This window comes from Aquila chrysaetos, chromosome 13, assembly GCF_900496995.4.
Source record: "Aquila chrysaetos chrysaetos chromosome 13, bAquChr1.4, whole genome shotgun sequence".
NCBI lineage: Eukaryota > Metazoa > Chordata > Aves > Accipitriformes > Accipitridae > Aquila > Aquila chrysaetos.
The window spans coordinates 26,327,929-26,341,298 of NC_044016.1; the positions used below are offsets into that span (position 1 = coordinate 26,327,929).

General features: G+C 41.4%; 1 protein-coding gene across 1 annotated transcript in view; it reads right to left on the minus strand.

Moving 5' to 3' along the window:
- Positions 1-13,370, minus strand: part of KIF26B (kinesin family member 26B) — a 318,477-nt gene that overhangs the window by 218,663 nt on the left and 86,444 nt on the right. Inside the window, exon 3 of the mRNA XM_030035803.1 lies at positions 5,102-5,635. Within this exon, the coding sequence (XP_029891663.1) occupies positions 5,102-5,635 (534 nt within the window). The remainder of the gene's footprint in view (positions 1-5,101; positions 5,636-13,370) is intronic.

The window sequence follows — 13,370 nt, forward strand, 5'->3', positions numbered from 1 at the left end:
CCCCTATGTCTGACAGAGCCAATGCCAGCCGGCTCCAAGACGGACCCGCCGCTGGCCAATGCCAAGCCCATCAGGTGGTCATACCGCCTCTGGGATAACAGATTTAAGAAGGGGAAAAAAAAAAACTCTGTGCAATTGCAGCCGGAGGGAGGAGTGAGAAGGTGTGAGAGAACCAACCCTGCAGACCCCCAGGTCAGTGCAGAAGGAGGGGGAGGAGATGCTCCAGGTGCCGGAGCAGAGATTCCCCTGCAGCCCATGGGGAAGACCATGGTGAGGCAGGCTGTCCCCCTGCAGCCCAGGGAGGTCCACAGTGGAGCGGATATCCACCTGCAGCCCGGGGAAGACCCCACGCCAGAGCAGGTGGGTGCCCGAAGGAGGCTGTGACCCAGTGGGAAGCCCCCACTGGAGCAGGCTCCTGGCAGGACCTGTGGCCCCATGGAGAGAGGAGCCCATGCTGGAGCAGGTTTTCTGGCAGGGCTTGTGACCCCACGGGGGACCCACGCTGGAGCAGTCTGTGCCTGAAGGACTGCAGCCTGTGGAAGGGACCCACGCTGGAGCAGTTCATGAAGAACTGCAGCCCGTGGGAAGGACCCATGCTGGAGAAGTTCATGGAAGACTGTCTCCCATGGGAGGGACCCCACACTGGAGCAGGGGAGGAGTGTGAGGAGTCCTGCCCCTGAGGAGGAAGGAGCGGCAGAGACAACGTGTGATGAACTGACCCCAACCCCCATTCCCCATCCCCCTGTGTCGCTGACAGGGGAAGAGGTAGAGAAAATTGGGAGTGTAGTTGGGCCCCGGAAAAGAAAGCAGTGGGGGGAAGGTGTTTTAAGATTTGGTTTTATTCCTCTTTACCCTACTCTGGTTGATTAGCAATAAATTAAGTTAATTTTCCCTAAATCAAGTCTGTTTTGCCCATGACAGTAATTGGTTGAGTGATCTCTCCCTGTCCTTATCTCGACGCACAAGCCTTTAGTTATATTTTCTCATCCCTGTCCAGTTGAGTGGGGGAGTGATAGAGAGGCTGCATGGTACTTAGTTGCTGGCTGGGGTTAAACCATGACAGCAACTCACACCACAATGCAGTTAATGCCATGCTTTCGGTTTAGAGGTACAACATTTGAGAACCATGCAGTTAATTTAGGTTAAAAGAGGGCACCCTTCTGAAGAGGAACAACTACTTCTAAACAATGGAGCACTTTTACACCAGAAAAAGTGTTTTAGTGTAACCAGCTTAATCTAGTCACTATTTTCAACTCCTTTCCCTTTGAAAGCAAACCCTAAATCAGTCTGAACTACTAAGGACTCAAATCTATCTTATTCTTTAGTGTGGTGGTTTTGTTTTAGCTGCTTTAGCAGCTTTGGATAATAAAGTAATAAGAATGTTATGCGTTCTATTGAGTATCACATTCTCTATAAAAATTACAAGAAGAAATCATTTCATCAAGGTATTTGGACTTTCGGCTCCTACATTAGTACCTCAGGCTCAAAGGTTTCTTTTTCTTTAGAAGTGTTATGTAATAACTGGTAAGCAACAGAAAGGTACTTAACACTGTGGTATCCTGTAATTCACATTAGCAGCTGCACAAATAATTACAGCCCTTCTCAGGTAAAACCTCACTAATTTAAATGAGTTTTCTCTGAGCAGGGAAGGACTGAAATCCCTTTGAGTGATAGGGAGATCAACAGAAGCCTTTACAAGTGTTAAAACACAGTCTGATCCCCAGGGTATACAAATGCTACCTGCTGATGACTGAAGGAGCACGATTTTCAGACTCTTGATCAAATTCTATTGAATTTTGGCTGGTATTTTCCTATACGTATTCAACAGAAAGGGGTCACTTTTCCCCTGACCAGGTAACCATTTCAGCATACCAGAGTTTGCAGGAGGGTTTTAATGGGCCATGCTTTATGTTTAAGATCAATCAATTGCCTTTCCCTGCCTCTGATTCCCTGTTTTGTAAGAGGGCCACTTACCAGCAAAATTTGATTCAGCCCCTTACAGAAAACAATGTCAGCTGTTCATTTGTGACCCAGGCCTAGTGGACATCACAGGGTTTTGGAACCAGATCTTTGTTTCTGTCTAGTCAAGGGGTGGCTAAATATGGAATCACATAAAACAGGACCAGTGGGGACTGATGGGGTCATCTACACCATCTCCTAATCTCCAGGTGGGACCAGTTTTGCCTAAACAATTCTTAGCAGTTATTTCTCTGACTTATTCTTAGGAGACTCCACTGATGAGTTCCCATAATACCTCCATGAAATTACTGGAAAGTTTCTTTTACATCTGACATGCATCTCCAGTTAAAGACCTGTATTACTACTTCTATTTTTCAGACTTTAAACATATAATACATTACTAAATCTGGTAAAGTATAAATTCACATTTGTTTTACTTACTCCTGATAGCAATTACTCTTTCTGCAAAAGTAGTTGAATAGTGGCATGTCATTTAAGACTCGCCCTACACTATGGCAGCAGCTGAGCCCTACAATATCACAACACTCACTTCATATTTTTTGTTTGTTTCTTTCTTTGTTTTTTCTACCAGAACTGAAACAAAAGTTGTAATTTGTTCACCATAACAAGGTTCTAATTTTAGGCAGTCTGGAAGGGAGGACCCTAGGAAGGAAGTAACATCCTAGACCTTACAACAGTAGGAATACTTTTTGGTGCCTAAAACTGCCATGAGTCAATTCTGACCCACAGAACTTCACTTCCAAACTAGTGTTTTCTCTCTTTGGTGATATTTCAAGGAAGAAAACACAGTCAGTTTTCAAGGTACTCAACCATTTCTGTCAAGTTATCTAGACTGTCTAAGGAAAGCTAATTTACAATGGGAGGTGTCTATAACAGGCGCCATTAAGTCTAGAGCCAAGAGACTGACTTCTCCCTGGACATCAATTAACAAGATTATGATGTAAAAGGGTACTGTACCTCTCTGTGTGAAGTGCAAGGCTTTTTATCCCAAGAAATTATTTTTTATTCCTCTTAGCTAATGCACAGTAAGGTTTTTCTAATCACTTGTTAAGGGAAGGCAAGAAAATTTAATTAATATATAGACATTTGCAAGTAAGTAGCTAGTGCCTCTTTTTTTAATTCACCTTCAGATCAAGAAGGGTTCTAATTAAGATAACAGATTCATCTTCCTAGAGCTCTTCCCCAGTAGTTCTGTGAGTGCATAACAAAAAATATATTTATATGGTAGAGAGATCTAAAATGTTCTGAGAATGTGTAGCAAATAAGATTGGTTTCTGTACACAAAAGCAGAAAAAGCAAAGCCTCCATCTTCCTACTACTTCAAATTACAAATAAAATACTTCAAAAAGTTTTTCTTCTTACTTGACTAATTCCCAGTCTGATATGGATACCACATAACCAAACACTAAAATCCTTTCAACACATTTAAAGACAAAAGCTATAATTATTATTCCTTGACTGGACAATTAAATGTGACACTTGAGTAAAGTCAGAATTTTAACATTTGAAGGTGGAATCTTAAAGAGAATATAAAACAGTATCAACACAGTCCATCATTGCTAGGTTTGTTTGGGTTTTTTTCAGTTTGTTTGGGGTTTTTTTGTTTGTGGGGTGTCTTTTCTATTTCAAGGTTATTGAAATGAGTAGTAAATGGTAGGGAACAGTCTCCTTAATCTGGGAAGTTTTGAATAATTGATACTCCTTACTGAATATTTTTAAGACAAAATGAACCATCTAGGAACTATGAACATTATTAAAAAGTAAACAAAAAACACATTTTCATAGAAGATGAACCTAAAAGATTGTGAATGCAATAAAACTGAAGTGATTTTCTTAACACAACTAATAATTACTCAGTTTTCTTAATGTGCGTTGTTGGGGGGGGAGGGGGTAGATGGAACATAGATGAGAAATTTTTTTTCTTAGATCAAACTATGATCACATACTGACCTGCCCAAATGTGATTCAGGTTCACTAGAGCATAAACCCACAAAACTATAAAGTCACATATTTTCCAGATAAAGTAACTGTAGTTCACTTCTGGTTTTACCAAGTCGTCTTTGGTGCATGAAAATATCTTAATGCTTATGAATAACATCACTTTTTTCTGGCTGTAATACTAGTTACTCATACTGATAAATGTTAAATATTAATTTAGGGACCTATCTTGCAATCTGTTCATAACTTAGTAGAAAGACCAACTTCCAAAGATATTTATGTGCCTAACGAAGCCAACAGGATGGCTGGGAGAACTCAGAAAGAATAGGCTTATGTCATAATCTGCAAGTGCTTGGGCACTCCAAAAATCCCACCACCTGCAGCTAAGTGCATTGGAAAGCCTAACTCCTGTCACAAAAACCCCTTCTGTGCCAGCTGGTGTGGAGGGGTTCTACACATACTTATGGGTCTGGTATACCAGAAAACATCAGGCCAAAGAGGAGGAAAAGGACATGCTGAGAAGTACATGAAAATCTCCCCAGAACTGCTAAGCTCTGGAGACTAGTGGACCTATTGAATTCATGAGAACTGATACAAATCAAACCACCAAGAATCAGTTGAATCTGCAGAAGGCCACCAGCACACACTAGCATCAATAAGAATGTATGTAGTTTAGAACACATCAACAAAGGTAGTACACGAAGACTATAGGATCATATGGACACATGATGAACCAAAAGACCTTCTGGGTACTTTCTGAATACCAACCCAGAAGTCACTGGTACACTAGTGCCACTTTCCACTTGTGAGTAAACAAGTGTGGTTGGCTCCCAGCTGTTGCTCCAACCAAGTATGATGAGCAAGAGTGAGTGAGTGAGAACTGTGTGAGAGAATAATTGCATATACCGTATGAATAGTTGTCTGCTATTAAACACAACAGCTTGGTTCTATTACTAATAACAGCTGAATTAATAAAAGGTGTTCTAATTAATACTGGTTGTAATCTGTGTCTCCCCCAACTCAATGCCCTGTCAGGGAAACAGGAATTCATAGCACTCCTTGTTCTGGTGCTCACTTTATGAATGCCTCTACTTCTACGCAACTGGCACAAGCAGTGTTAACATGTCCGTGCAAGCTTCGATGGGAAGAAGACAAACATGTTTTGTTATTTTAAAATACTTACTTGGTAGGGATATAGAGTGACGCCATTCGTTCTTGACAAAGACCAGGTGCCGTCAAGGTACTGATGAGCCTGGATGGCCACAGAGTTGAGAACGTTACCATTGCTGGGGCTGGTGGCCATTTGAAAGCTGACCTTGGCTTGGTGTCCAGGAGAGCCATTTTTCTTCTCCACTCCGTTGACAATCCCTAGACTGTTGGGTTTTCCACTGTGTTTGTTGGCAACAAAGCCTGTATAATTAGATGTAGCATAAGGAGCAGGCATATATGCCCAGTCCCTGGGCTGCAGGCTGCCCATGTGCCGGGGACTCACTAATGTGGGGATATTGGAGAGAGGTGGGGGAGAGCCTGGCGAGGCATCGTAATGTTCTGAGTTGGCAGCTTGCTCTAAGGTCAGCACCATCTGAATTGCCTCTTGCTTCAACTGGTTCAGGTGTGTGGCACAAACATCACATCTGTTGTCCTTCTCATTCCATGCTTTACGAATAGTATTGGGAACTTGGAGCTTGTCATGAATCACCGAAGAGAAACCTGGGTCCTAAAAATCAAACAAAGAAGGGGGGGACAGAGAAATGTTTAACCATGGCTACCACAGTGAAACGTTATTACTGCTGATTGTGCATTTCAAAAGCCAATTTATGAGATAAGCTTAGAATGCAAACAAAGGCCATTAGATACAGTCAACATATGCCAGCAGCAGAGCTGAACAAAACCGAGAAACTAGATTGTGTTGGGAAGAGAAAATTCTTTTCCTTTTACTGATAAGTGGCAAATATTATAATTCAACTGCAAGCTTCAACGCATGGCAGAGAGAGTGAATTAACCTGCTTCACACCACTGCACCTAATTTCTGGCTTGAATGAAATCTACTCTTAGTTACACAGGTGAGATCAAGAGCAACTCCACTAAAACCAGTGGGCTTGTAGCAAGGTTCACAAATTCATCTACTCATCAATACCAGCTTTTGGTACTCAGAAAATCCAGGAAATACTCTGCAACAAAAATGTAAAATTTCAAAGCCTGCTGTAAAGAAAAAAAATGAAAAGACAGAAGTATCATTACTCTCCCAAAATCCTTCTCAGAATTCAAAACAGAGGGATATTTGATAAAGTTTTTGAGAGCTTTTCAGCATTTCATTTACCAAGAATACACTTTTCAGCCAAAAAAAAATGTTTTCTGTTAATGAAATGTTGTACCACTATTTTGGGTATTATGTAAAATAAAACAATAATTTTATTTAGAAAATAGAACATATATAGGGTCAATAATTTGTAAAGAATAAGTTTCTTCTTGGAAAGCATAGTTTTGGTGCAAAACCATGTGATCAGGTTTAAAACCTCTTGCCTCATATCCTTACCTCATGGGTAGATCTTTGAATGTCAGTGGTGCTATCCACAGAGCAATATGCCACCCTGACATGACTACAGTCATTAACTGCTGGCCTAAATTGCAAAGTGCTTCAGTAAGTTGTGAAGGCAAACAGCAATCTTACCAGGGGCTTACCACCAAACTTGCCTAGTTCTTACAGTATCATGCAGTTTCAGAAACGCACAGCAATGAGGTGTGTGTTATGCAAATAGTGACAGTTACGTGATGGAAACATTTATTGGAAATTTCGCACCACATTTTTGGTTTTACAGACCAGGCAGGGCAGACTTCACCTTCCCCTCCTTAAGTTTTGAGGACTTATTGGTGGATTTTCTTATGACTACTCAAAAAGGTTTACAATCAGTAGTATCAGAATCTTATTTTTTTTTTCTTCTTCATCTTTGTGGCTTTAGCAGCTCTAGCAGCAAACTGAAAACAGACTGGAAGAGTGCATGGGGCGTAGCGAGGAAATCACACAAACAGCACCCTTATCAAGTAATTTGATGAACCCATGACAAGCAAGATAGACAAATTTCATGTCTTGATAGTTTGGCTGTGCTGGGAAAGAATGGGTAGGGGGTATAATATAGGGAGGGAGAGAATTCATTGGTAGAGGGTCATATTCATTATGATCCGTCTTTATTATATACTCAAGCATTTTATTTTCACTGTTTAACTACCGTGAACAGCTCCTCAGCATGCAGTGATTAATTGATTCATAAATCATAGTGCTTCTTTATGCACAGCAGCAAAAGAGCAGTTCTAGCCCCAGAAGCCCAAGAGAGTCATATAAGCTGATGGGAAACAACAGGAGGCTGAGATCTGATCAAGCCTCAAGCTGGTCATTTCTATTCTATGCACAAAGGGGGTCAGAGTATCAAAGTGTGTCAGGAAGACAGGAACTGGATTCTGCACCAACCCTCCCCCCTTAACCTTCGGGAAAGGGACTGGTGGAAATCAGGGGGAAAAAACAGAATGCAAAAGATGTCAAATCTTATTTTCCATCCCAGACCATAACTAGGTCAACAGATCACATCAGATATAGGCACCCCATCCATGATGCCAGGTATGCAGGGAAAGGACTCTCTACTTTTCCCCTAATAAGCTAGACAAAGCTACCTATATAGCTGAAGTGAGGTGCGAGTCTTCTTTCCAGGCTGCTCCACATCAGTCCAGGAAAAAATCCTTGCCAGCTCTTCCTTCAGCTAGCTAGTGCCACAGAGCTAGTTGTTGTTCTTTGAAAGTTAACTTCCCTTAGGCAACTGGGCTTGAACCCAGGTAATTATATACAACATTCAGATCCAGCAGCAGTTCAACATGGAAATTCCTGGACACTGTGATAAATATTCCAAGGAAATAAAGCCTTCTCTAAAGTAAGCAAATGTCAGCATGATATAAATATGCAAGTAGCACACCAACTTTAAAGAGTGCTGGACAGCAGTGAATTCAGCTTCATCTCAGTGTTAAAACAAACATCAGATCATTCTCTGATACAACAATAAACAGAGAGAGAGGGAGGGAGGTGGGGAAGAAGAAAGACTATTCCTCCTCAGGAGCAGAAAGGAGGAAAACAGGCACAACCTGAATTGATTACTCCCAAGATTGGCTCTACTGATCTGTAATACTCTACTAGATGGATAGCTCAACACTGGATCCAAGTCTAGAATATGAAACAGAAAAGCCTACAGGACAGCAAATAAATTTGGAGAAACCCAGGTTCCAGAAACACATTAGTCACATTTTGTTCTCAAAACAAAACTGATAGAGCCTAAAAGAGAGTTTACTTTCTTATTCTGCACTGGGCAGCTCCACCACAATTTCACAGAAGAATCAGCTGACAGGCTTGCAACACATTTAGCAGGAAGGAGGCCAAAGCTGGACAGTCACTACATCCTTGCTCGAATAGCAGGCAAATGCAGCTACACCGCACTTTCTGTTTCAGTGTTTCATCTGCAAGCAATCATCTGCACACATTCCCCTAGGAATGCTTATTAGTTCAATAAATAGTATCTTGTCCCATATGAAATAGTGATGGGCAAGCCTCACTGATTAAGCGCTTTGAGCTAGCTGCACTAAACAGCAGGAGTTGGAAAGGTTATACTCACTACTGAAACTTGTGAGGTCTAAGAAACTCCACACTCCCCGGCACGAGAGCAGATTTGCTCGTGAAATCTGAGGCTGACGTTGGAAATACCATTTATATTTTGACACTCATTTCCAGTCCTGACAGAACAAAGTACAATGACACTGAAAACTGAAACAGAACTTTAAAAATCACAAAAGAGTTTGGTATGACTTCAGGGCAGAGGTTCATGATGGTTTCTCTTATTGCTGTAATGGTTCACCCATCTTTAGTATAAACAGCATTACTATAAATTCCTATTCCTATAATAAACAAATGAAAGCCTGTAAAAGGTCTGAAAGCTTCAGGAGATCAGTCACAACACAGACCATAGCATAAATGCACAAGGCAAGCAGTGAACTAAACAGAGTGCACCCTGAGCTTTGCTGCAAGGAACCTTTTCACATTACCGTTTTAGTTTTCAAGCTCAAGTAAACACCAATTCCAGCCATGCTTAGTTGTTCATCTTCTCCACTGTAACCAGCTAACAATTAATCCCTCATCTTTGGTCCTGAACTAAAATATGACATGGGAAAGATAGAAGAGGGAAGGAAGTTTTGCTTTTTAGAGACCCATCATAGACAGATAGGAGGAGGAATTCTTGCTTTACCCAGTGAAAATGTACCCCGCGAACAGGCGGTAGTTAAACACTGAAGTACACAGACAGCTGTACCAGAGTAAATGCAGTCCTGGCCTCATGGAGGAGGAGGAGGAACGGCACTACTATATATGATCAGGTAAGGCAATGCAGAAGCATCCTCCTCTCCTTCTGTATAGTTTTCATGACATTTTAACTCCACCACTAAGAAAGCAGACTACAAAGAGAATAATCCTTTCCTTCCTGCTACCCAGCTTTGTGTCCATCTTCCTCAACAGAGGAAGCAAACAACCACTTTCAGCATGAAACGCAGACTGTTTCAGACATATATTTACACAAAGCTCACTAGGAGACATGATGAAAACAGGCAGAGCTCAACTGGTGGACAGAGAGGCAGGCAAGAAATAGGATGAACAATCTGCACTTTTACATGTTACATGGAACCTAGCTGATCATAGATTCATGTACAAATACCTCATACACATACTACTTTTTTGCAAACATAACAGGCAGCCACTAGGACATACTCTCTAAGATTTTGTGCACAACTGGATTTGATTTGGTCAACTGTAGCCTGTGCAAGTTAGACATTGTAACCCTATGTCATTACTCCACCTCAGAGAAAACTCAACTATACAATGAATCTCAATAACTTCTTACCAAATAGTGTTCTTCAGTACCAATATTATTCATTGCTCTTCAGGGAAAAACAAAGTAGTCAATACTAACTAAAACACAGAGGTCAGCTTTTGCTTGAAGATGCTCCCGTAAGACTCATGGAGCTCTTTTGTTTCTGAAGGGGTCCAGGCAGCAATGACTGCTGGTATGTAATCCATCATACAAGGTGAGGGGAGAAGTAGGGGAAAGCAATGATCAAAGTTCTGCCCAGGAAGAAGTGTGTTTTCCAGACTCTCACTCTCCACAGGCAGGGAGTAAAAGAACTAATCAAGAAACATTAGTAGGAGGGAAGCCTTAACCCTGATAAAAAACACATGTTTTTCCATGACTGTGCAAACATATCTGCTCTAAACACAATCCTGTTAGTCCATGGTTGGTCTCTAAATGGCGGGGGGGGAGGGGGGGGGACAGCGGGGGGGGCTGGAATCCCCTCTGTTCTCCTTTCTCTCTTGAGGGTGTACTTTCCAGCCCAATAAAGAGATTATACTTGTAAATTTACTTTCCAGAGGCATTTGGGCTATTTTCCAAGTGACTTTGCACCTAACTTAAACATGTCCTATCACTTCTAGGCTACATTTCAGAGATCTGCTGTTTTCAGCATTCCAGAGCCCCAACAGTTGAAAAACAGCTCCTCACTGTTACAATGGCACCACTTCTGTTAAAGCAGAAGTATGTTCAAATAAACGGAAGTCAATGGGAGCCTTTCCTCACATAAGCATGACAGGATACACATTATGACTATAAATTAGTAGCACTGTATCATCAAACTGAGCTTGGAAACCTTGGATAAAAATCAGTTAGCTTTGCTAAGTAAAGACTGAATCATCTGAATTATCTAAGGTGGCAGGATCTCTGCTAGCACAAGCAGTGGTTTGGTAAGTAAAAGCCAAAGTTGCACATGAGCAAGACCAAGGGAGCAGTGAGGTGGCCTCCTTTTTCTATTGCTCTGTACAAAGCAACTGACATTCTCTGGGCAAGACCATACAGCCTTACACTCTGTCACAGAAGACTTCCCTCACACCCAATATATCTTCTTCACTTGAGCCATCCATTACCACTCCCAGCTGAGCAAATGAAACTCTCTCATCTCCTTTGCTAGAAAAGGAGACCATATTTCCCTCTTGTCCTTCTGAAACTCTCTCTCCCCAGCAGGAATGTCCCCCCATAAGCAGTGTTACTACATGTTGGGGAGAAGAGAGAGAAGGCAATCCTGGAGACCTGTAAGTAGGGAACTTGGACAAAAGGAGAGACAGAGGTCACAAGGAAAGCATAGTGGAATAAGAAAGAGGGTTTTTACATTAGCCTGTTCCCAGCAAGCTTTTGTAAAGAGACTGTCTTACCAACTGCAGTAAAAAACTCTGCAGCATTATCATATCCCATCTCTTTAACTATCACCATTTTTGTCCCTCAAAATTGAAGGACTGCTTTCTGCTGCTGACTTCAGCCTTCCCTTTCAAAAAGGCCATGAGAGTGCTCCCTGTCCTACAATCAGTATCTCCAGAACACATCTGGGGGACTAGTTCTTTTCAGGGATGGGGGGAAAGGAAAAATCAAATCTTAATTCTGCCTGGTGTAGGCCTCACAACATTACTATTTTCAAGGTGGTTTTCTTGAGCTGGCACATGCTACTCACATTTGGACTTGTATAATTTAACATTTGTCAGTACAAACCAGCCATTCTGCAGCCAGGAAAATGTGCTCCTTTGGTTTAGGCTCTCTGTTTTCTTATCTGAAAGAGACAGAAAGTCTGAGCAAGGCTCACCTTACAAACTTGCAGCAGCAGGAAGCAGAAGAGAGAAGACCCTGGAAAAATAGGAGGATTAAAAATGGGGAGGAGGGACAGAAGAAGGGGAAAAACAAAAAGTGTTTTGTAATTGCTCCATGGATTGGCTTATGGCTCTGATGATGGATCAGCTCTGACAGGTCTACAGCTCTACACATCTGGCACACAGGTGTTTGTGTTAGAATTTGATAGCTAGACAGCAGCCAGATTTTTAATTGGGTTGGGAAGAAGAGATGAAATAGCAGCAGGAAAATCTAAATATACATTCCGTGGTGCAAATCCAAGCCTTGCCCAATGAGCTCTGCTATGCATTTGTCTAGAGCTCTGCAGCCCAGACTGAATCTGTGGCCACAGCATGCATAGGGTATCCTGGAGGGAAGCTTCTTCTACAGCTATGTGGTAGACAAACTCAGCTGTTGCTGAAGGGGCAGAATGTGTCAGCACCCTTTTTATAGCACAAAGAATAGAAACAAACTCAGAATTGCAGAAGCCTCATCACTTGTGCTGGAAAAGCAGCAGCTCCATTCTCTCCTCCTTGCTTTGTATTTTTCTGCCTGAATGTTGAAGGATTGCATTTGCTTTCTTAGCCACCAGAGCACACTATGAGCTTGTGTTCAACTGATTATGCACCTTGACCCCCTAGTACTTTTCTGCATCATTGCTATAAGCAGTCTTGTGTCATGCATGCAACCCAGATGTATCACAGATGCATTTTTGCTCAAGTCTCCAGTCAACCCACAGAACTCAGTTGCTATTGCTGCCTCTTCACTCAGCTGGGAGCTGGCTAAAAATTTTACCTAACTATTGTTAGAATTAGACGCTTTCAAGAGCTTACGAACTATTAGCTTTATCAACCAAATGTTTAGTCTCACTCCTCACCATAGTGACAAATGTGATGATACCTTTTTTTCATAAAATCCTCTGATGGCCATTCACACAGACATTGTTCTTTATTGTTGATATCCTGTTACCCACCCTTTCAAACCCATCTGGGATAAGCATGAAGCATGACTGACCTATGATTACATGGGCCAGACCTGTTAAAATACTGGAATAACATTAGTTTTTCTTTGATCCTTTCAAACTTCCCCATTATTCCAAGCTTTGATAAACATCAAATCAACAGATCACTTGAACTTCTTTGAGTAACCAAGCTACAATAGCAATTACTGTTCTGACACACCTCCACATTTTCAAAGTTCAGCCTGCTTTTCCTGTGAGAAGAGCATTACAGTTCTTTGATGATTGCCAGCACTGAGCTACTATTGACACTGTAACCAGTGATTTCTCAAACAGCTGTCATACCTGAAGAATGGTAACTAAACATCATGAGTGTGAAGGTCAGGACAGTATTTGTGACACCTATATACTTACTGTTCTCCTGATTTATAAAGGGCTTTGTAGCAAGCTGAAACCTCTTGTAACTGCTTTTCAAACATGAGAATCATCTCCCTTTTATTTTAGGGAAACATTCACTAGAAAAATTGTGGGGTTTACTTCATAACTTAGCATTCTCAAAAAGTCTATTCAATGTGTAACATTTTTTATCAAATTTGTTCAGCTTCAGCACATCTACGATTGACATGCATCAGAGAATCAAAACTTTTCTGTCATATTCAGCTTATTTTTGTATCCTGTTTTTTTAAACCATTTCTGCATGCTCACTTTTATGCTTTTCTCTCCACTCTAAGAAACATTAGTTATCTTTAAATTGCATGCAAGAT